At 38.6% G+C, this 21,521-nt stretch overlaps 1 protein-coding gene across 8 annotated transcripts in view; it reads left to right on the top strand.

Moving 5' to 3' along the window:
* Positions 1-21,521, top strand: part of patj (PATJ crumbs cell polarity complex component) — a 146,260-nt gene that overhangs the window by 14,117 nt on the left and 110,622 nt on the right. For all 8 annotated transcript variants that reach the window (XM_048164691.1, XM_048164647.1, XM_048164674.1 and 5 more), the window contains exons 8-16: positions 4,734-4,862; positions 9,853-10,089; positions 11,845-11,947; positions 12,050-12,138; positions 12,414-12,555; positions 13,535-13,666; positions 19,579-19,658; positions 20,015-20,071; positions 20,583-20,717. In XM_048164691.1, the coding sequence (XP_048020648.1) occupies positions 4,734-4,862; positions 9,853-10,089; positions 11,845-11,947; positions 12,050-12,138; positions 12,414-12,555; positions 13,535-13,666; positions 19,579-19,658; positions 20,015-20,071; positions 20,583-20,717 (1,104 nt within the window). The remainder of the gene's footprint in view (positions 1-4,733; positions 4,863-9,852; positions 10,090-11,844; positions 11,948-12,049; positions 12,139-12,413; positions 12,556-13,534; positions 13,667-19,578; positions 19,659-20,014; positions 20,072-20,582; positions 20,718-21,521) is intronic.

Raw genomic sequence — 21,521 nt, 5'->3', positions numbered from 1 at the left:
TCACGACTCAGCATTGACGCTGCTGACGTGTTATCTAAATAAATATGGCTGAGCAAAAAAATGCCAGTCTTTCTCTGTGTCGAAATCCTTAGACATGTTTGTGAAGGTTGTTTTGTTTACAGCGTGCGTCTCCCTCAGACTGCAAACGAAGCTCGGGCGCACCAGATAACACGTCAGCAGCGTCACTGCGGAGTCGTGAACGCGGATTGACAACAGACCCGGAAGAGAATACAATGCTGAATAAAGTCATAGTTTTTGTTATTTTTGGACCAAAATGTAGCATTTTCGATGCTTCAACAAATTCTAACTAACCCACTGATGTCACATGGACTACTTTGATGATGTTTTTATTACCTTTCTGTACATGGACAGTATACCGTACATACATTTTCAATGGAGGGACAGAAAGCTCTCGGACTAAATCTAAAATATCTTAAACTGTGTTCCAAAGATGAACGGAGGGTTTGGAACGACATGAGGGTGAGTCATTAATGACATCATTTTCATTTTTGGGTGAACTAACCATTTAAAGGATTAGATCTCCCAATAATGTTATTATTTACTCTCCCTCTTGTCATTTCAAGCCCAAATGCATTTATTTTTTCAGAAAACTAACCCTTTAAAGGTGCTACAGAGAATCTTTTCGTCAACTGAGAAACCAAAGGCTGTTACTGAGTTTTTTAAATGAGCCCCCCTCCTTCAACAGCTCATTTTGAGGGAATGCCTCCCAAAACTCGTGCACGAGTATTGGAACACGAGTGTTTACCACCGGCATTCGCTATGTCGTGTTAGTGGATTCCTTATGACGGACTCACTGCAGGTAACTCATAATCTGCAGTTGTTACTCCTGTCTCCTGACAAAAACTTTGCATGCGGCGCCTGTAGAGTGTGGAAAGTTACTGGAGCGTGCAGCCGCGCACATCTCGCACAAGGAACGTCATGGCAGTGACTGACAAGCCAGAGGGCCAATCGTTAACGCGATGATCGCGTAAACGATTGGCTGATGTTTTTAAGGCCCTACCTCGTGCACAGATGATGTATATTAATATTATTCCTTTCAGTGCACCTAATAAATAGTCTTTTATCAGTTAGTAAAGACAGTTTCAAGTAATATTGCAAAAATGTATAAAACAAAACATCCTCTTTAGCACCTTTAAGTTAGTAGCATCACTACTTTTACTTAGAAACCTACTATTAGTATTAGCAGTAACTAATTTAGTTTCTTTTGGTAAGATTTCAGATACATTTTCAAAAGTATTAATGAGGTGCAGATGTCATTTTTGGCTTTGGCATGGTTTAATCTTACCTATTTAAGAAGCCCAATATTTCCTGAGGCCTAACAAACTGAGCTTAGTTTATATTGGTGATGTTTTAATTTCGACCAGTTACACTAACATATACAGATTATCAAATCTAGCCACGGAATTTATAACAAATTGCTTAAGCATCTTGATTTAACCTGCCTGAGCTATAAACAGTAATTCAGCTTATTTATTTGTCTTGTTCCCATTATTATAATGTGATCCTCAGGAAAATAAAGCCCTTAAAACATCCTGTTATAATCGGACCGTCTCTAAACCAAAGACAGAAGGAGATTTAAAATGCATAAACTTTCTTGGGTCCACCCGAAAGACCTTTCTATCATTGAAAGGAATAAACTCAGAAGAGGAGAAAATGAGGCTGGAAAAAACCAACAGCCAGTAGATGAACTGCATTAACCTAAGCCTCCAACAATAAACGCAACGCTTCCCTCTCGTCTACTTTAATTAAGTACCCCAAACTTCTCAAATTAATGGCGAGTGCACACAAAGCGAGTTCCTCTTGCTGGAAAAACGACAATAGTTTTGATTTGGTCTTTGCGTTGCAAGCCAGGTTGTGTACTTCTGCTCTGTTGATGCTTATTTTTCGATTTGAAATGTTTAATATCCATAATTCAAGGCCATGTCCTGCATATCGAAACCAGACTTTGGTTTAATTCATGTGCTGTTTCACTCGGGATTGTGTTTAATGGAGCAAAAGTCTGGTTTTCATCTGTCACCAGATGTCAACAAAGTAGTCTGTGTCGCTGAACTTGTTTATAAGTCAGATTAAGTGTCTGTTAGCTGTTTGTTGCGATGAAGATAAAATTGATTTTATTACAAACATTACTCTACACCGTGAAGGCAGTGGAGGGTACAGGAAGATTTGCCAAGATGTGATATTGGTGATTTTGGTGATGTTAAAAAAATTGTTTGTTTATATTTTTATATATTTTTTAAGGTAACCCTTAAGTAAACCTCTAAACACATTTTTTTGTTATTACGTTTAAATACCTGTCAGTCTGAGAATTACTAATGTCAGTCATCATATGTCAGCTTAAAAGCTTAGCAATGAAGACGTCACTCCGCAAGCATGTATTATGTCCTTTCACTAACCCCGTATTCAAACAGACCCCCACCTTCCTTTCCATTTCAATCTATTCTCTTATCGTTTAAAGCTGAGAAAATATTTATCTGTTTAAGATTGCTCAGACCCCAAGGGATCACTGCTCCGTTCCTTAAATGGAGGAGAGCAGGAGCAAATGAAGCAGAGGTATATTTTTCCTCACTTCCCCTGCCCTTCTATCTCTCTGTAGACCCAGACCTCCGAAGCCCTTGAAAATATCTTGAATCCTAATTATACTCCATTGGAAAGTTTAATGCAGGCAAGACACTGCTCTGGGATTCCCACTCCTGAAGGAATAACATCCAAGCCTTTTCCCATAGGAGATGTTTTCCGGCTTTCTCATTATAGCTCGCTAATCTATAGATGTTTATGTAAGCTTCGGCCTAAAAGAAATACAGCTGTTTGTGGAAAGATATGTAGCTGTATGTCTTATGTTTGGGTCATCAGTGTGGAACATATTCAAATTCGCTGTTTCTGCAACATATTTCTTAGTCTCTTTGCAGAAGTATAATTTAAGTTGCATAATTGCAAGACATATGCTTTAATCATGAATGTCTGGTCATGGAAAATCATTGGTCAGAAAGGGTAGAAAACATTTGTTTTTTGTTTGAGTCAAAAGAAACATTCATTTTGATCTTGACTATGACAGAGCCAGAGTTACAAGCAAAAAATCGTGTTATAGCGCCACCTTGTGGTCAATTCTCACCAAATTTAATATACAGCTTAATTAAGCCACCATCTAAGTGTCTGCCATTCTTCGTAACGGTCGGCAATTCAGATTTGACGTAATAAACTTTTGAAGTTTGATTGGCTGCTGGCGGTCATGTTTGTTATTCAAGTAATATTTGAAGAATATGACACTGTTTCCCCCAAAGAATGTGCACAACCATTTTCAACTTGATTAATCATATGGCTAACATATAGATGTTATGTAAGCTTCTGCCTGAAGGAAAAATGGCTGTTTGTTTTAGCTGTATTTCATATGTTTCGGTCAACAGTGGGGAACATATTCCTATTTGCTGTTTTAAAGAGTTCCACACCCGTAAGTACTTTGTTCATCTTGGGAACACAAATTAAGATATTTTTGATGAATTCCAAGAGGTTTTTTAATCCTCCAAAGAAAGCAACGAAATTACCGTGAACTTACTTCCATGAACAGCGTCGGTCAATACTGAGCCAGCATTCTGACATGCGCTGTAACGTAAATAGCGTAGGAGAATGATGGGAGAGACAAATTTGTTGAATAAAGTCGCTATTTTTATTTTGTTTTTGCACACAAAAAGTGTTCTTGTCACTTCATAACATTAAGGTTGAACCACTGCAGTCATGATGACTATTTTAACGATGTCTTTACTACTTTTCTGGACCTTGATTGTGGTAATTTCGTTGCTTTCTCTGGAGGATACAAAACCTATTGTATTTCATCAAAACTATCTTTAATTTGTGTTCTGAAGAAAAACAAAGGTCTTATGGGTGTGGAACGATATGAGGGTGAGTAATTGACAGAAATTTCATTTTTGCGTGAACTAACCCTTTAATCCTACAACAGATTTACTGTGGGATTGTTAGGTGTGTTCTGAGCAATGCTTATGTAATTTTTTCCCCCTGAACTAATGTGTATTAAGAAAGCAAATTCGGTCAGATTTGTTTTCTTGTTCACCTTCTTCCAAACCACTCTTCACTGAACTTAATAGAGGTGAATTTCGACAAGAGTAAGTACTAGTGTCTGAAAAGGACTCAAGTGTTTCTTTGGGACTCAGAAAGGGACTTCTTATCTCCGAAATGGTTCTTTTGTCCTCACAGCGGGATGAGCGCTAGTCTAAAGCTTTGTTTCAAAAGAGCGACTGGGCGAACGGCAGAGGAGGGGTTTCATTAGATAGTGAGAAAATTGCAGAGGTAGTCAGCCGGCAGATAACAGCCTGGTAATAAGAGAACAGAAATGTACTGATTGCAGGTCATTTATATGAGCCCAAGGAGACTTGGGTGATTAGGAGCACGGCTGACGTGAGATCACAAAGACTCTCGTGGGCTTTCCTGACCCTGACATTGATCAGCCACTGCAGGATCACACCGTTAACACGTTCATTAGCATTTCTTGCCCTATTACGACTCCGCCGCAGGATGTAGTCACAGGTCTTGAGTCTTCAATCGCTCCCTGTTTGGACAATCAAAGGTGATTGAATGGATCTTTATTCTTTAAGTAGACGGTTTTGTGGCTCAAAGTAAATTATGACTGATGCCCACTGACCTCTTAATGTGTAAGACAAGACAAGGGATTGAAAACTGTCCCCTGTGTGTGTCTTTTGCAGGATCAGTGGGGACATGTGGAGGAGATCGAGCTGGTGAATGATGGATCTGGCCTGGGATTTGGGATTGTCGGAGGCAAGGCAACTGGAATGGTGGTCAGGACCGTGGTCCCAGACAGTGTGGCCCATAAGGTTTGTTTTTGCGCCTCCTACATGTTTTGTCAATGCATTTTGGAAAAAAATGATGGGTAATTTCTAAACCATCAAGTTTAGTTAATATCTATGATTCAGCAGTGTTACACCCAATGCAGTTTGCGTCAATAAATCATTCTTTTGAGGTGAACTGACTCACAAAACTGGCCTGAACAATTTGTTAATGAAACAGACTGAACCAACAACTTATTGACTCATTGTTCAGTTTTTTGTTTTTTTTTCTCAGATCTTAGAAATGATTCATATTGATCTGAGCAATTTGTTCTTAAATCAAGTGAATCAGTCTCATTGACTCATTGAACCATCTCTTTCAGTCATGAATAAATCATCTTGATTAATACAAATAATGTTTTTTTTTTTTTTTTTTTTTTTAGAATAGCGGTGTCTAATTTGTGAATTAATCGTTGTTCTGTGTCAAACCTTTTTAATGAATCAGGTGAACTGATTCACAAAACCAGACTGAGCCAACAACTTACTGAACTCATTCTTTTGACTCTAATCTTTGTTTGATTCATGAACTAATTGTTCAGAGCACCATGAATTGGTTCTAAATCAGTTTCACAAACTCAATGAACTTTCTCTCTTTCTTTGAACCATTTGTTCATGAATTTAACTGAATTGGTCTCACTGATTCTTTGAACTGTCTCTTTTAGAAGTGTCTGAATATATCATGTTGAATGATTTAACAAAATTGACTGATTCAGTGCGAGCAGCAACGCATCAACTGACTCACTGAACTGAGAAACAACTCTTTCAGAAATGTACATTAATCCATGTTAAAAATGAATCCTTTGTATTTTTGCCAAGAAATTCAATTTACTCACACACATTTATGGCCACTTTATTAGGTACACCTGTTCAACTGTACGTTAACGCAAATATCTAATCAGCCAATCACATGGCAGCAACTCAATGCATTTAGGCATGTAGACATGGTCAAGACGATCTGCTGAAGTTCAAACTGAGCATCAGAATGGGGAAGAAAGGTGATTTAAGTGACTTTGAACATGGCATGGTTGTTGGTGTCAGATGGGCTGGTCTGAGTATTTCAGAAACTGCTGATCTACTGGGATTTTCAAACACAGCCATCTACAGAGAATGGTCAGAATAAGAGAAAACATCCAGTGAGCGTCAGATTTGGGAGCGAAAATGCCTTGTTGATGCCAGAGGTCAGAGGAGAATGGCCAGACCAGTTCAAGCAGATAGAAAGGCCACACTAATTCAAATAACCAGAAGAGCATTTCTGAACACACAACACATCAAACCTTGAAGCAGATGGGTTACAGCAGCAGACGATCACACCGGTCACACTCCTGTCAGCTAAGAACAGGAAACTGAGCCTACAATTCACACAAGCTCACCAAAATTAGACAATAGAAGATTGGAAAAACATTACCTGGACTGATGAGTCGATTTCTGCTGCGACATTCAGATGTTAGGGTCAGAATTTAGCTTAAACAACATGAAAGCTTGGATCCATCCTGCCCTCTATCAAGGGTTCAGGCTGCTGTAATGGTGTGGGCAATATTTTCTTGGCACACTTTGTACCAGTTGAGCATCATTTAAACGGTACCTGACCCCAGCCTACCTGAGTATTCTACAGTATTGTTGCTATATATATATATATATATATATATATATATATATATATATATATATATATATATATATATATATATATATATATATATATATATATATATATATATATATATATATATATATATATATATATATATATATATATATATATATATATATATATATATATATATATATATATATATATATATATAATATAATATATATATATATATATATATATATATATACAGTGGTGGTCAGAATTGTTGGCACCCTTGGTAAATATGATCAAAGATGACTGTAAAAAATAAATCTGCATTGTTTATCCTTTTGATCTTTAATTCATAAAATTAGCAAAAAATCTAACCTTTCATTGAAGAAAAAGATTTGAAAGTGGGGGGAAAATCACATTATGAAATAAATGTTTATATCCAAAACACGTTGGCCACAATTATTGGCACCCTTTTATTCAATAGTTTTTGAAAAACAGCTCTGAGTCTTCATCTATAATGCCTGATGAGTTTGGAGAACACCTGACAAGAGATCAGAGATCATTCCTTCATGCAGAATCTCTCCAGATCCTTCAGATTCCAGCTCCATGCTGGTGCTTCTTCTCTTCAGGTCACTCCACTCATTTTCTTTAGGGTTCAGGTCAGGGGACTGGGATGGCCATGGCAGAAGCTTCATTTTATGCTCAGTGACACATTTTTGTGTTGGTTTTGATGTTTGTTTTGGATTATTGTCCTGATGGAAGATCCAACCACGGCCCATTATTGGATTTCTAGCAGAAGCGGTCAGGTTTTGATTTTTTTATCTGTTGGTATTTGATAGAATCCATGATTCCATGTATCTGAACAACATGTCTAGGTCCTCCAGCAGAAAAATAGGCCCACGACATTAAAGATCCAGCAGTATATTTAACAATGGGCATGGGGTACTTTTTATCCATGTGTGCACCAAACCCATCTGGTGGATTTGCTGCCAAAAAACGTATTTTTTTTTAGTTTCATCTGGCCATAGAAACCAGTCCCGTTTGAAGTTCCAGTCTTGTCTGACAACTGAATATGCTGGAGATTGTTTCTGGATGAGCGAGGAGAATTTTACTTGAAACCCTCCCGAACAACTTGTGGTGATGTAGGTGCTGTTTGATCATTTTTTTAGACTTTCTGACCCCAAGACTCAACTAATTTCTGCAATTCTCCAGCTGTGACTCTTGGAGAGTCTTTGTCCACTCAAACTCTCCTTCTCACAGTGCATTAGGACGATTTAGACACACGTCCTCTTCCAGGCAGATTTGTAACATCTTTAGTTGACTGGAACTTAATTATTGCCCCGATAGTGGAAATGGGGATTTTCACTGTGTTAGCTTTTTTCTTACAGCCATTTTCTATTTTGTGAAGCTCAACAATCTTTTGCTGCACATCAGAACTATATTCTTTGGTTTTACTCATTGTGATGAATGATTACGGGAATTTGGCCTTTGTGTTTACACATGTTTATACTCCTGTGGAACAAGAAGTCAATTTCATGTTCATGATCACCCTGGTGTGCTAAAAAAATGTAAATATGAATGGGAATATATTTCAGAGATATTTTACTCATAAGAATTTCTAGGGGTGCCAATAATTGTGGCCAACATGTATTGGAGAAAAACATTTATTTCATAATGTGAGTTTCCCCCCACTTTCAATTGTTTTACTTCGATGAAAGGTTTGAATTTTGTGAATTTTGTTTTAATGAAAGATCAAAAGGATAAACAATGCAGAATTATTTTTACAGCTGCCTTCTGCTCATATTTACTAAAGGTGCCAATATTTGTGGTGGGCGCTCTGTGTGTGTGTGTGTGTATATATATATATATATATATATATATATATATATATATATACACACACACAAATATATAATATAAAGATCCTAGTCTTAATGAATGTATGATGCATTTTTATTTTCTTTTATGGTCTTTTTGTCAATGCGGTATGTTATTTAACTACAGCTATACAATACAAAAAAGTGAAACATTTTGAGAGTAGGGTGCGTACAGTATGTGTTTGCAGTAATTCCTTTTAGGAGACTTCTCTGTCCATTTTTTTCTGGAAAGCCTTTGACGTGGGAACTTGAAAAGCAGATTGTTCAATACACACCTACTGATGTCAGCTTTACTCTCTTCAATGCTTAGCCAGAAGGGACAGAGACTGGAAAACAACCTGTCCTGGTTTAGACCTCTCTCTCTCTCTCTCTCTCTCTCTCTCTCTCTCTCAGACACACACACACACACACACACACACACACACACACACACACACACACACACACACACACACACACACACACACACACACACACACACACACACACACACACACACACACACACACACACACACACACACACACACACACACACCCTCTTCTCTCCCACCCAGTGTCCAGAGCTCAGGCAACAAACCCCTTCTTGTTCAAAAGGCACATTGCTTGCATTTCACACATCAGTGGATCTTATGCTCCAAAAAAGCTGTCAAAATCAGGGCTTTGTTATCCCTGGCGTTTCCCATTTCAACCTTTAATGGCTGCGGCGGGCTTCAATGCACCCCCGCTGTCCCCAGCACAGTGGCAGGAACAAGCTGCCGAGATTTCCCCTGCACAAGTTGATGTATCAAACGCCTTTCATGTCTCGCGCTTCACAAAGACGGCTGTTCTCCTCTCCGCGCTTTGTGTAATCACTCTTTAGTCCTCCCCTTCCTCTCGTCGCTCGTTTGGCCCGTCTGCCAGAGTCCTAGAAAGAAGAATACGTCTCACAGCTCAAGCGGACCGGAAAGGGCTGTGAGGAAAGGCCACGTAAGAGTGACACGGTTATTGTGGATGTTAGACTTTTGGCTCCTGCATCTGTGGATGATGGGAACAAATTAGGTTGTAAATGTGAGATTTGGCTCAGGCCTGCGTTTGGGAGGTAAATTATACTTTGGGGCCGGTAAAAATGACTTATAATGTGGCCTGCAATTGTTAACTGAGTTTGTGTGTTTATGTCTGTGCTGGTACTCAAGAAGTTGTTTGAAATATAAACATACATGTGTCATATGGATGGTAGTATTTCTAAATATTAAAATAAAAAAATAAAAAAATAATTAATATTTATTACTTTTATTTTTTTTTAATAAACATAAAATAATAAAATGTTTTTTATAAGACAATAAATAACAATTATTGGGAATAATGGGAATTACAAATGAAACCATCTGGATGCTTTACAATATTGTCTTTTTTCATGACCATAATTTGGGGAAGGGGGGGCATTCAGGTTTTTTTTTTTTTTTGGGATGGTTGGATAGATTCACCTCATGTATGATGACTTCAACTTCCTCCTCCTTTCTCTCATTCACTTCCAGGATGGGAGGCTGAGAACAGGTGACCACATCCTGCGGATCGGTGAGACGCTCACTCGGGGTCTGGCCAGTGACCAGGTGGTGCAGGTGCTGCAGGCCTGTGGTACCCATGTGCGGATGCTGATCGCACGAGACCCACTGGGGGCAGCCCAGCCTCCACCTCCACCCGCCCCCGCCACTGCTCCCATCACCTCCCTGCCACCTCCACCTCCTGTGCCAGCCCGCAGGAGCAGCAAAACGGTACAGAATACACCAGCTTTAGAATGAATCAGTGAATGGTTATTATGATGCTATAAAGCTATTAAATTAGCTATTAAATTACCAAACAATGTCACATATACTACATATTTTAATATTAAATTTTAGACTTACAAAACCAATATCATATTTCACCCCAAAGAAATGATTTAAAAAAAGTTATATTTCTAAAGAAAATATAAGGCAGTGTTTTGAACATACATTTCCCCCCCTCCCATCAAGACATTACTTTATAACACCTTTTCACCTACATTCTCATTGCTTTAATGCAAATAAAATACATCATAATAAATATACAAGTATTTATCTAACATAGTATTAGTTGGCATTAGTTTTGCCACCTTTTCTTTTTGCAAAAATTGTTTAAATAAAATTAAAACATTGTATTACAATAACAATCACCATTAAGAGAAATGAGAATCTAAGAAACACAGAATATTTAATAAAATAATCATTGAAATAATATTCAAGTAAAATATCTAGATGTACTACTGCAGTGAGAAATTAAAGGAAAACCTGCTTTATTATCATGTCTAACATGGATGGATAGACAGACACACAGATGGATAGATGGATGGATAGATAGATAGATAGATAGATAGATAGATAGATAGATGGATGGATTGATTCCCATTAAATATAGGTTGATTTCCATTAAATAGATTGGAAAACCAAACATGGATGGATGGATTTGTGGATTCCCATGAAATAGATTGGAAAACCAAACACAGACAGACAGACACAGATTCCCATTAAATACATTGGAAAACCAAACATGAATGGATAGACTGACACACGGATGGATGGATGGATAGATTGATAGATGGATGGATGGATTCCCATTAAATATAGTTTGATTCCCATTACATAGTTTGGAAAACCAAACATGGATGGATGGATGGATGGATGGATGGATTGATTCCCATTTAATAGATTGGACAGACTGATTGATTGATTGATTGATTGATTGATTGATTCCTATTAAATAAATTGGAAAACCAAACATGGGTGGATAGACAGACACACAGATGGATAGATAGATGGATAGATTGATTCCCATGAAATATAGGTTGATTTCCATTAAATAGATTGGAAAACCAAACATGGATGGATGGATGGGTGGATTCCCATGAAATAGATTGGAAAACCAAACACAGACAGAAAGACGGACAGATTCCAATTAAATACATTGGAAAACCAAACATGAATGGATAGACAGACACACGGATGGATGGATGGATTGATAGATAAATGGATGTATTCCCATTAAATATAGTTTGATTCCCATTACATAGTTTGGAAAACCAAACATGGATGGATGGATGAATGAATGAATGGATGGATGAATGAATGAATGGATGAATGAATGAATGGATGGATGAATGAATGAATGGACGGACGGACGGACGGATGGATGGATTGATTCCCATTTAATAGATTGGACAGACTGATTGATTGATTGATTGATTGATTGATTGATTGATTCCTATTAAATAGATTGGAAAACCAAACATGGGTGGATAGACAGACACACAGATAGATAGATAGACAGATAGACAAATAGACAGGGATGAATGGATAGATATACTCATTAGATAGATTGGAAAACCAAACATATTCAAAAAAGCAGGTACAAATAGGGCTGAAAATGTTTTCAGAAGATTCACCTCATAAATTAACAAAGTTTATAAACAGTATCTACATACAGTGTCAGTATCTGATCTGTTATTTATGCAGCCGAATTTGGAGGGCTACGAAATCCACGAAGTTGCGTTAAAAAAGAAGGAGGGCCAGAGCCTTGGGATCTCTATAATCGGATACAACGCTTTGACCACTGAGGGTAAGAAATATATTTTGCCTTGTTTTTCCCAGAAACCCAACTACTAATCAGTTTGCTGTTAATTAATATTTACTCTCATCTCTCATCTCTGTTACATGTCAGATGCGGTGGGGGTCTACGTGAAGAACGTGGTTCCAGGCAGCGCCGCTGAGCAGAGCGGGAAAATCCATGTCCACGACAGGATAATAGCAGTGGGTTCTTAATCACTTTTTAATGAGCTCTACCTTAATTAGCCCCGTGTCTGTACGAGCGCTCTGACAGAACAGGACGCCAACTAAGCAAGACGTCTCTTTCATCTTGCATTGATTCACAGTTTAATAAGAGCGGGTTTGAGCATGGACGCGGTCAGCTGTCATGCTCTCCCCAGCCTCACGCAAGGCTAATCAGTCCCAGTGAGGTGAATTGGAGAGCCTGGTTAGCTGGGCCTGCAGTGACTTCTTGATTGTCTTTGTGTCTGTGTGAACAGTTGGATGGCGTGAACCTTCAGGGATTCACCAACCAGGAAGTCCTAGAGGTAATGAAGCGGACAGGCGATATCATACACCTTACCCTCATTAGGAAGATCACCTCGCCCAAGAGGATGGCCGTAGAGAAATCACTAGATAAAGGTAAAGTGATGAATTTGGAATTTCGATTTTATCAGTCGTTATCAATTGATTTAAAATAAAAATATGAATCATTCTATCAAATCTTAATATTATATTTGTATTTAATAATAAATATTTAAATTGAATTGTAACACATTTTATTAATTTAAGAAAACAAATAATATGTGAAGTTATTGGGCTTTAAAATTGCATCAAAACAGGAAATTCAAACAAATATTTATATTTAATATTAAATATTTAAATTTCACTTTAATGTGTTTTGTTAATTAAGAATCTAAATGTGTTAAATTAAACACAAAGCAATGCAAATCTGCATAAATTCAATAATAATAAATCTTTCTTTACATTATCAATTTATTTAAAAAGTGTACAAATAAAAAATTATATTCAATTTGATATAAAATGTATATTTATTTATATTAAATATATTAGAGATTTAGAATATTAAATGTAAAAATTGATTAAATGTATTTTTATTTTTTTATAAAGTAAACATTTTGTTTCTTTTTAAATAAAGAAAATAAATAATATTTGTAATTATTGGGCGGTCAAACACACACAAACAGTATTGACCTCTTTACATCTCATGCCTACTTGACTCTTACTGCAGCACGAGTCCAAATACCTTAGTCCAAACCACAGTCTCATGAACAGGATACATGAAAAATCTGCCCATGGTGCTCAGGACAGACATGCTGTTGACATGTGTGAGAGTGTTTGAGTTTCCATCAAGTCATTTTTGTTGGAGCTTTTATTACTGTAAAAATAAAAAATAAACTTTAGGCCTACCTGACATTATAGCTTTCACTGTGTCAAATCGGACTGTTTTTATGATCTTCAGTAGTCTTGGATTGACTTTACAATTTAAAATTTTTTATATATATATTTGAATGTTTTTAAATTGGTATTTTTGTCTGGTTAAAAATGATTCAGAATTAAATGTATATGTTTATATACTTGCATGTCTATGCATATACAGTCCAGAGAGAGTCGTCACGTGTGTCTCTGAAGAGATCGTCTGAGATCAAGGCGCGGGCGGATCAGAGGGGCTCTGTGGTGGAGTCGATGGACCCTGCTCTGAGTGGGATCAAACAACAGCTGCAGGAGAAAAGTGAGTTACAACACGCAAACACGTCCATTCACACACATACAGGTGCTCAACAATATTGGGCGGTTTCTCAGACATTAAATGATATGAGACCAACCTGATAGCAATTGTTCAGGTTCTTTGTTTTAATTGGCTTAGTGGTTTACACTGCTATGTTGGGTGCTCATGCACTAATTAAAGGCCTAGTCACACAAAGAATGATAACTATATCAGCATCTACACCAACGCATAATATCATTCTGTTTATTCTAATGCCAGGTTTAGACTACACTATATTTTTGTCTGTTATGATAGTCACTGTGTCAGATTATGCGATTTTGACACCCAGACTCTTGTGTCATGGACAAGAAACACGTCAGACTACATGTTGCTTCCCGACCAATCATTGCTTACCATCTTTAAAGGTGCCCTAGATTATGTTTTTAAAAGATGTAATGTAAGTCTAAGGTGTCCCCTGAATGTGTCTGTGAAGTTTCAGCTCAAAATACCCCATAGATTTTTTTTTTATTAATTTTTTTAACTGCCTATTTTGGGGCATCATTATAAACGCGCCGATTTTATGCTGCGGCCCCTTTAAATCCCGTGGTCCAAGCCCAGAGCTTGCGCTTGCCTTAAACAGTGCCTTAACAAAGTTTACACAGCTAATATAACCCTCAAAATGGATCTTTACAAAGTGTTTGTCATGCGTGCGTAGGATTATGTGAGTATTGTATACTGTTATATTGTTTACTTCTGATTTTGAATGAGTTTGATAGTGCTCCGTGGCTAACGGCTAATGCTACACTGTTGGAGAGATTTATAAAGAATGAAGTTGTGTTTATGAATTATACAGACTGCAAGTGTTTAAAAATGAAAATAGCGACGGCTCTCTTGTCTCCGTGAATACAGTAATAACCGATGGTAACTTTAACCACATTTAACAGTACATTAGCAACATGGTAATGAAGCATTTAGAAAGACTTTTTCCAATATCACTAAAAATATCATGTTATCATGGATCATGTCAGTTATTATTGCTCCATCTGCCATTTTTCGCTGTTGTCCTTGCTTGCTTACCTAGTCTGATGATTTGGTTGTGCACATCCAGACGTTAATACTGGCTGCCCTTGTGTAATGCCTTTTATAATGTTGGAAACGTGGGCTGGCATATGCAAATATTGGGGCGTACACCCCGACTGTTACGTAACAGTCGGTGTTATGTTGAGATTCACCTGTTCTTCAGAGGTCTTTTAAACAAATGAGATTTATATAAGAAGGAGGAAACAATGGGGTTTGAGACTCACTGTATGTCATTTCCATGTACTGAACTCTTGTTATTTAACTATGCCAAGGTAAATTAAATTTTTCATTCGAGGGCACCTTTAATAATGTGCGTGATGACATAGAGAAGGCGGAACTAGCAACTGACTTCTTGAAACAAGAGCGTACGCAAACAATGGCGGTGTGTTAGTTTAATGCTAATTTCAGTACTCACTGGGTTGCTGAAGCACCTCAGCTATTGTTCGTCTGCATTTATCTTTTTTCACTCTGTTGTGGTAGTACTTGGTGTATAGTAACTAGCTGCCAAACACATATTGTATTCATTGGCATTCTTATTATTATTTCTCCGCTCTGGGAGTCTATATTGATAGTTTTCACGTGACATCACGCCCTGAGGGGAACGCCCCAAAACAAGGCTTTCCTCCATGGACCACCAGTCATTTTTACCAGGTTTGTAGTAAGATCTAATGTCGAAAAACAGTGATATTAAAAGACCAAATTCAGTATATACCTTATTGATTATGCATACTGTGTACAGGCAAACAAATGAACACAGAATATTAATGCAACACGAGATTTCTCGATAACCGTTTTTTCCATCGAAAATCATTCCATCGAACATCTCTTCGCCTGTATATATCATGCATCTTTAAAAAGTGTTAAACTGAATTTGATCTTTTAATATCACTGTTTTAGTACATTAAGGCACTTTAAGGGTAGGTTACTCTAAGGATTCTTTAGGCTGGCGTCGGTTCACCCTCCGCCTATGCTGCTTGATCAGCCCTTTAATTCTAACAGTCTTTCTGCGTAGTTAATCTGTGTTTAAAGGTGCCCTTGATTCAAAAATTTAATTTACCTTGGCATAGTTAAATAACTAGAGTTCAGTACATGGAAAAGACATACAGTGAGTCTCAAACCCCATTGTTTCCTCCTTCTTATATAAATCTCATTTGTTTAAATGACCTCCAAAGAACAGGCGAATCTCAACATAACACCAACTGTTACGTAACAGTCGGGGTGTACGCCCTAATATTTGCATAATGCCAGCCCACGTTTCCAACATTATAAAAGGCATTAGACAAGGGCAGCCAGTTAACGTCTGGAGCTGCACACAGCTGAATCATCAGACTAGGTAAGCAAGAACAACAGCGAAAAATGGCAGATGGAGCAATAATAACTGACATAATCCATGATAGCATGATATTTTTACTGATATTTGTAAATTGTCTTTCTAAAAGTTTCGTTAGCATGTTGCTAATGTACTGTTAAATGAGGTTAAAGTTACCATCGTTTCTTACTGTATTCACAGAGACAAGAGCCGTCGCTATTTTTATTTTTTAAACACTTGAAGTCTGTATAATTCATAAACACAACTTCATTCTTTATAAATCTCTCCAACAGTGTAGCATTAGCCATTAGCCACGGAGGACAGCCTCAAATTCACTCAGAATAAAACTTTAACATCCAAATAAATACTTTACTCACATAATTTGAAGCATGCATACAGCATGCATGACGAACATCTTATAAAGATCCATTTGAGGGTTATATTAGCTGTGTGAACTTTGTAAATGCGCTGTAATATAGTCGACAGCTGGTGTGGCAGGGAGCACGCGATTTAAGGGGGCGGCGCCGAGTGTAAATCAGTGCATTGTTAATGATGCCCCAAAATAGGCAGTTAAAAAAATTTATTTAAAAAAATCTATGGGGTATTTTGAGCTGAAACTTCACAGACACATTCAGGAGACACCTTAGACTTATATTACATCTTGTGAAAGAACGTTCTTGGGCACCTTTAAAATTAAGTGGTGCAACATAACTCGATTTAAAATAAAACCCAGATCAACAAATCCTTGATTAGTGTTAAACTTTGCTTAATTTAATCCTTACTGGTACAACCCACCCTTGTGTTTTTCACCCTATTTTCCGTTATGGAACTTTTGAACGATTTGGCCAAAAGTTATAAAACTGGTCCTGTTGTAGTCAAATGATATCCAATTTTACCATATCAGCCATTTTGGGCGTTGGTCATTTTGCATTTTGTTGCAAAATACTGTATTTTTTCAAATGCATTAGCGTATCATTAACAAATTCGGTATGGGTCATCAGCACGATGCCCTGAAGGAGCCTGAGAAGTTTCGAGACATAATCAAATATTCATAACTTTTGATGTGGTTGACTTATTTTCATAGGATTTTCATCCCTGAATCCTTGCCGAGTCCAACGATAACTAACATGCTAGGTATCGCCTTATGGTTTGTGCAAGGTTGAGATTTAACATTAAAACAACGTTTGTGAATATCTTCGTAACCATTTCGATCGAGACGAAACCACCTTAGGAAATTCAGAACCATAGGTCATGGCTATATGTTAAATCCCAAATGCCAAAATTTCGATTGTAAGTTGCAAAAAAATTGTGCATGGGTCATTTTTATGATAACCCTCAACCTTGTCCAGTAGTTGCGATATTTCAAATATAAATTGTATTGCTGTCTATTGTTGTTGTGTCTCAAGTTGTTTGTTGTTGGTGGAGGATTTTACGTCACGTACACTGTGCTAAAAAAAAAGTATACTTTGGGCTTTAGACTGAGGAATTTGATCCGGGTGCGCTCCCCTCTGGATCGGGGTCAGGTTCAGGGCAGCCTCTACACCGTGCTTAGCAGGCATTGTTTCAGTCTTGCTAGCTGGCAGATACAAATATGGCGATAGGTGGACTGGAAGCGGAAGAGCAGGCCTTGGCTGAGGCCGAAGCAGCCCGGAGCTCTGGTTACATTCTGCCCTAATTAATCCGGACAAGACCCGGTACCTGCCAAACTCCTAAATAAAGCGTTCTGTTGCACTGGGCCAATACATGCCCGGGATAACAATGATTGGTTGTCAGGGACTCATTTCCCAAAGCTGGAATCATAGCACGTGTAAAATGATAGCCGCCCTCAAGTCAAAACACACACCACTTTAATCATGCTTTCACCTCCAACTTTTTTCCCCCCGTGGTCTTAGAAATTATACTGCCATGTGAGCGTGTAGATGTTTAAATATTTTCTTTATGGATAGTGCTCGACTGTTTTGGTACATTGATGTGACATTTGATAAGAGCGAACTGAGAGGTTTCACTAAATTTCACCCTTCGATTTTAAAGATAACTACCCTGGAAGTGCCATTAAATGCATTTCTTTTGTGTCATGTGAAGTTGAAAGTCTCTGGAAACAGATGTTTCAGCCCTACCGTTGAAAAATGTGGACAACACGGACTAGTTGCTGCCGGGGTTTCTGCGCTTTTTCCAAGTTCTGTCACACAGGCCGTTTCGACCCATTAAAATCATTGCAAAAGTTGACAGCAAGAGCGCTCAATCACAGAGACGCAGTGACAATCGGTCCACGTTGGTATAATTATAGTCCACAGTTGCTCCAGAAATGCCCACAGCAGTTAAAAACCACAGGAAGTACTATGTAAAACCTCATTTACTCAACTTTTGTGGGTCTGCAGTAACTTTTCCCATGTGATGCCCTCTATTGAATGTTGAGTGACGTTTGGATAGGGGGTGGACATTCTTTCTCAGTGTCAGCGGAGTTTTTCCTGATACATAAACATAACAAGCCATTGGCGTGATCAACATTTCCCCTGTTCTCCATATTTTCCATTGTGCCGCACCTGGGCTGCAGATGTTGGCTGGGGTTTGACGTCCCACGTGTAGAAGCGATGCATTGCTGTATTAATGTAGTCAAACATTTGTGATGAATGGTGTTGTGAGTGAGGCGTTAGAAATGCTAATTTAATCAGGTCTGCATCCCTTGCTCTCACTCACTCACTGACTTTACTTTTTAATGTAACATGCTTTAGCATAGTGGTTCGCAACAGGGCCTTAAACTCTTGAAAAATGCATTTTTTGTTCAAGTGGTCAGTAGTGGAGCTTATTTTTCATTGATTTTTGTTTTTAATAATATATATACTATGAAATTTGATACTATTTTATATGATTTTATTGATTACTATCATATATGAAATTTATATTTTTATTCAGCAAGGATGCATCAAATTGATCAAAAGTGAGACATTTTACAAAAGATTTGTATTTCAAATAAATGCTGTTCTTTTGAACTTCCTATTCTTCAAAGAATCCTGAAAAGCAGCCAAAACTGTTTTCAACATTAATAATAACAAGAAATGTTTCTTGCGATTCATGTCTCTATTGTTTAAAAAAACACCTAAATTGTACCTTATTCATGGCAAGTACCTGTTAAATTTACAGCTTAGGCTACAGAAGAACATCTTTGTTTCCTTACCCAGAGCACATTTTCTCTGAAACCCCACACTACACTCACCCCATATCATAGTTAAGGGTCACAAGTGCCCATAAAAGCTGTTCCACACATTTATTTGCCTCCATTGCCCTTTGGGCTTCCAGCCGATAGTGTTCCCTGGCGTCCCGTTGTCGTTTTCTGCAGTATCACTGCTGACTCCTCTCTCAACTCTTGCCCTCGGCGCACCCTCAGCCCTCTGATTATATTCATCCATCAGCCTGACATCAATCCCATGCTAGTATGCGGCACCTGACATTAATGTCATACGTTTCCACTCACTCTGTCACGGACAGTGGGCACCCAAATGGCGGTAATTGACTTTAAACGCTGCTCTCATTATTGTGTGTGTTGTAGTGCAAGAGCCGGCCCTGCTGACGGAGATGGAGCTTCGTGCTAAATGGGAGCAGGCGCTTGGTCCGCATTACGATGTTATGGTAAGCAAAAACGAAGAGGAAGTAATGTTAACAGATGCTAAGTGCGGCTCTCAATTAAACATGAAGCAAACTGCACATCAGCAAGAACCGCCGGCACTTACGCATGCTGTGATAAGAGATGTTCGATCGACCAGCTAAATCTGGCTGTAGATTGCCTCAGTTGACTCCTGTTGGAATGGAGTTCATGTGCTGACATACTGTTGTTTGGGTTTATTTACCATAAAGGGTGTGTGTTGACTGAACCAGGTTACCAAAACTGAAACAGGTTTTTTTTTTTAGGTTTTTAGTTTGTTTTGTGTGTGTGTGTGTGTGTGTGTGTGTGTATACTTTTTGTGTTACATTTTTATTTTTTACAGGTTGTACAGCTTGACCCTGTCATAGAAGATGATATTGAGCTACAGAAGTACTCCAAGGTAATGTGGAAACAGCAGTCACAATTTATGATTCATTCATTCAGCTCTATAGTAGGGCTGGGCGATCTATCAGATATTCATAATATATGGTGGACATGGAGGCAAGTTAGTCACACACGCAATCCTTCTTTGTCTCATGACTTGCAAGCATGAGAGCATTAAGATATTAGATAATTTTTTTAGCTCCTCACAAGTTGTTTAATTCATTTCCATTAATCAATTTGTTTCAATGGATCAGTTCATAACCCTGAACAATTTGTATGCATGATCACACAAAAAGGTCCCCACCTAGCTTTTAATATTTTATGTTTTAGTAAAAATAAATGTAGGTAAATACAGCTATACATCCATGGCTGTTTGGTTGAAATGATGATTCCTTTTAATGGAGATAAATGACCATTTCAAGCCCTTTTTGAGTCAAGATATATATATTGAATCTCAACCAACCACACTCAGTAGTGACCACAACGTGAGTGGGTCTCGTTCTAACTGTGAAATGATGTTTCTGCAGCTTCTCCCAATACACACGATGCGCTTGGGTGTTGAACTAGACTCTTTTGATGGACACCACTACATTTCTACAGTGGCTCCTGAGGGCCCGGTGGCAAAACATGGGCTACTTCGACCAGAGGATGAACTTCTGGAGGTAAAGTAATTTTAAAGCGAATTAATCAGCATCTACACTGGCGACGTGGGCCCTCCCGGCACCCTCTATATTTGGCATTATGGTTAGGTGGGCTCCCAGGGTTTGGCCAGCCTGCAGTTTTGCTTTTGGCTTGCTTTGGTGAGCCTCTTCTCAGTTGCATTAATAACACTGACCTTTGCATCCTGCCAGCACCAAGCCTCCAGGAAGGCTTGCTGCTGCTGCTGCTGGCTCATAGATGTTCTAGCGGGAGGGCTCCTGAGTCTGACCGAGGCCATCTGCATGACTGTCCCCTGCCCTAACCTCCCCACTGGCCTTGCTTCCTGCCCCCTTCCCTCTAAACTTCCCCCTCCCACCTGGTCTGGTGGCCGAGGGCCGCTGTGCCTTCAACCTGTTGCTGTTGGCAGGAGCGCGGATGGTTAAAGCAGGGGAGATTTGCAAGGCTGCAGGGGAAGTGGCTTATAGGGAGATGTGGCATGCCTCAAGGCTCCATCTTGGGGCTAATGCATTTGTTGAGGAATCTTTTAGGAAATCGCAAATTTCAGTGTAACCGCTATCCTAATCTACTCCTCTTGGCCTTGCTAGATGCTTGGAAGCCCAATGGTGCATCAGTGGTGTGGATGTGTGGATGTGTGTGTGTGTGTGTAAGGGAAATCATGTGTGGAGACCATGGCTTCCTCCTGGTTTGGGCAGATGGCACAGTGCCGCCCCCACTCGCCATAGCAACTCCAGGCTTGCCCACTCCATGAAATGCCAATCAAAGATGACCAGTGGATGTCACAGAGACTGTGATATAGTCACTGGCCT

Source organism: Megalobrama amblycephala, linkage group LG2 (genome assembly GCF_018812025.1).
Source record: "Megalobrama amblycephala isolate DHTTF-2021 linkage group LG2, ASM1881202v1, whole genome shotgun sequence".
NCBI lineage: Eukaryota > Metazoa > Chordata > Actinopteri > Cypriniformes > Xenocyprididae > Megalobrama > Megalobrama amblycephala.
Note: the sequence above shows the minus strand (reverse complement) of the source record. Positions and strands in the feature narration are given on the sequence as shown.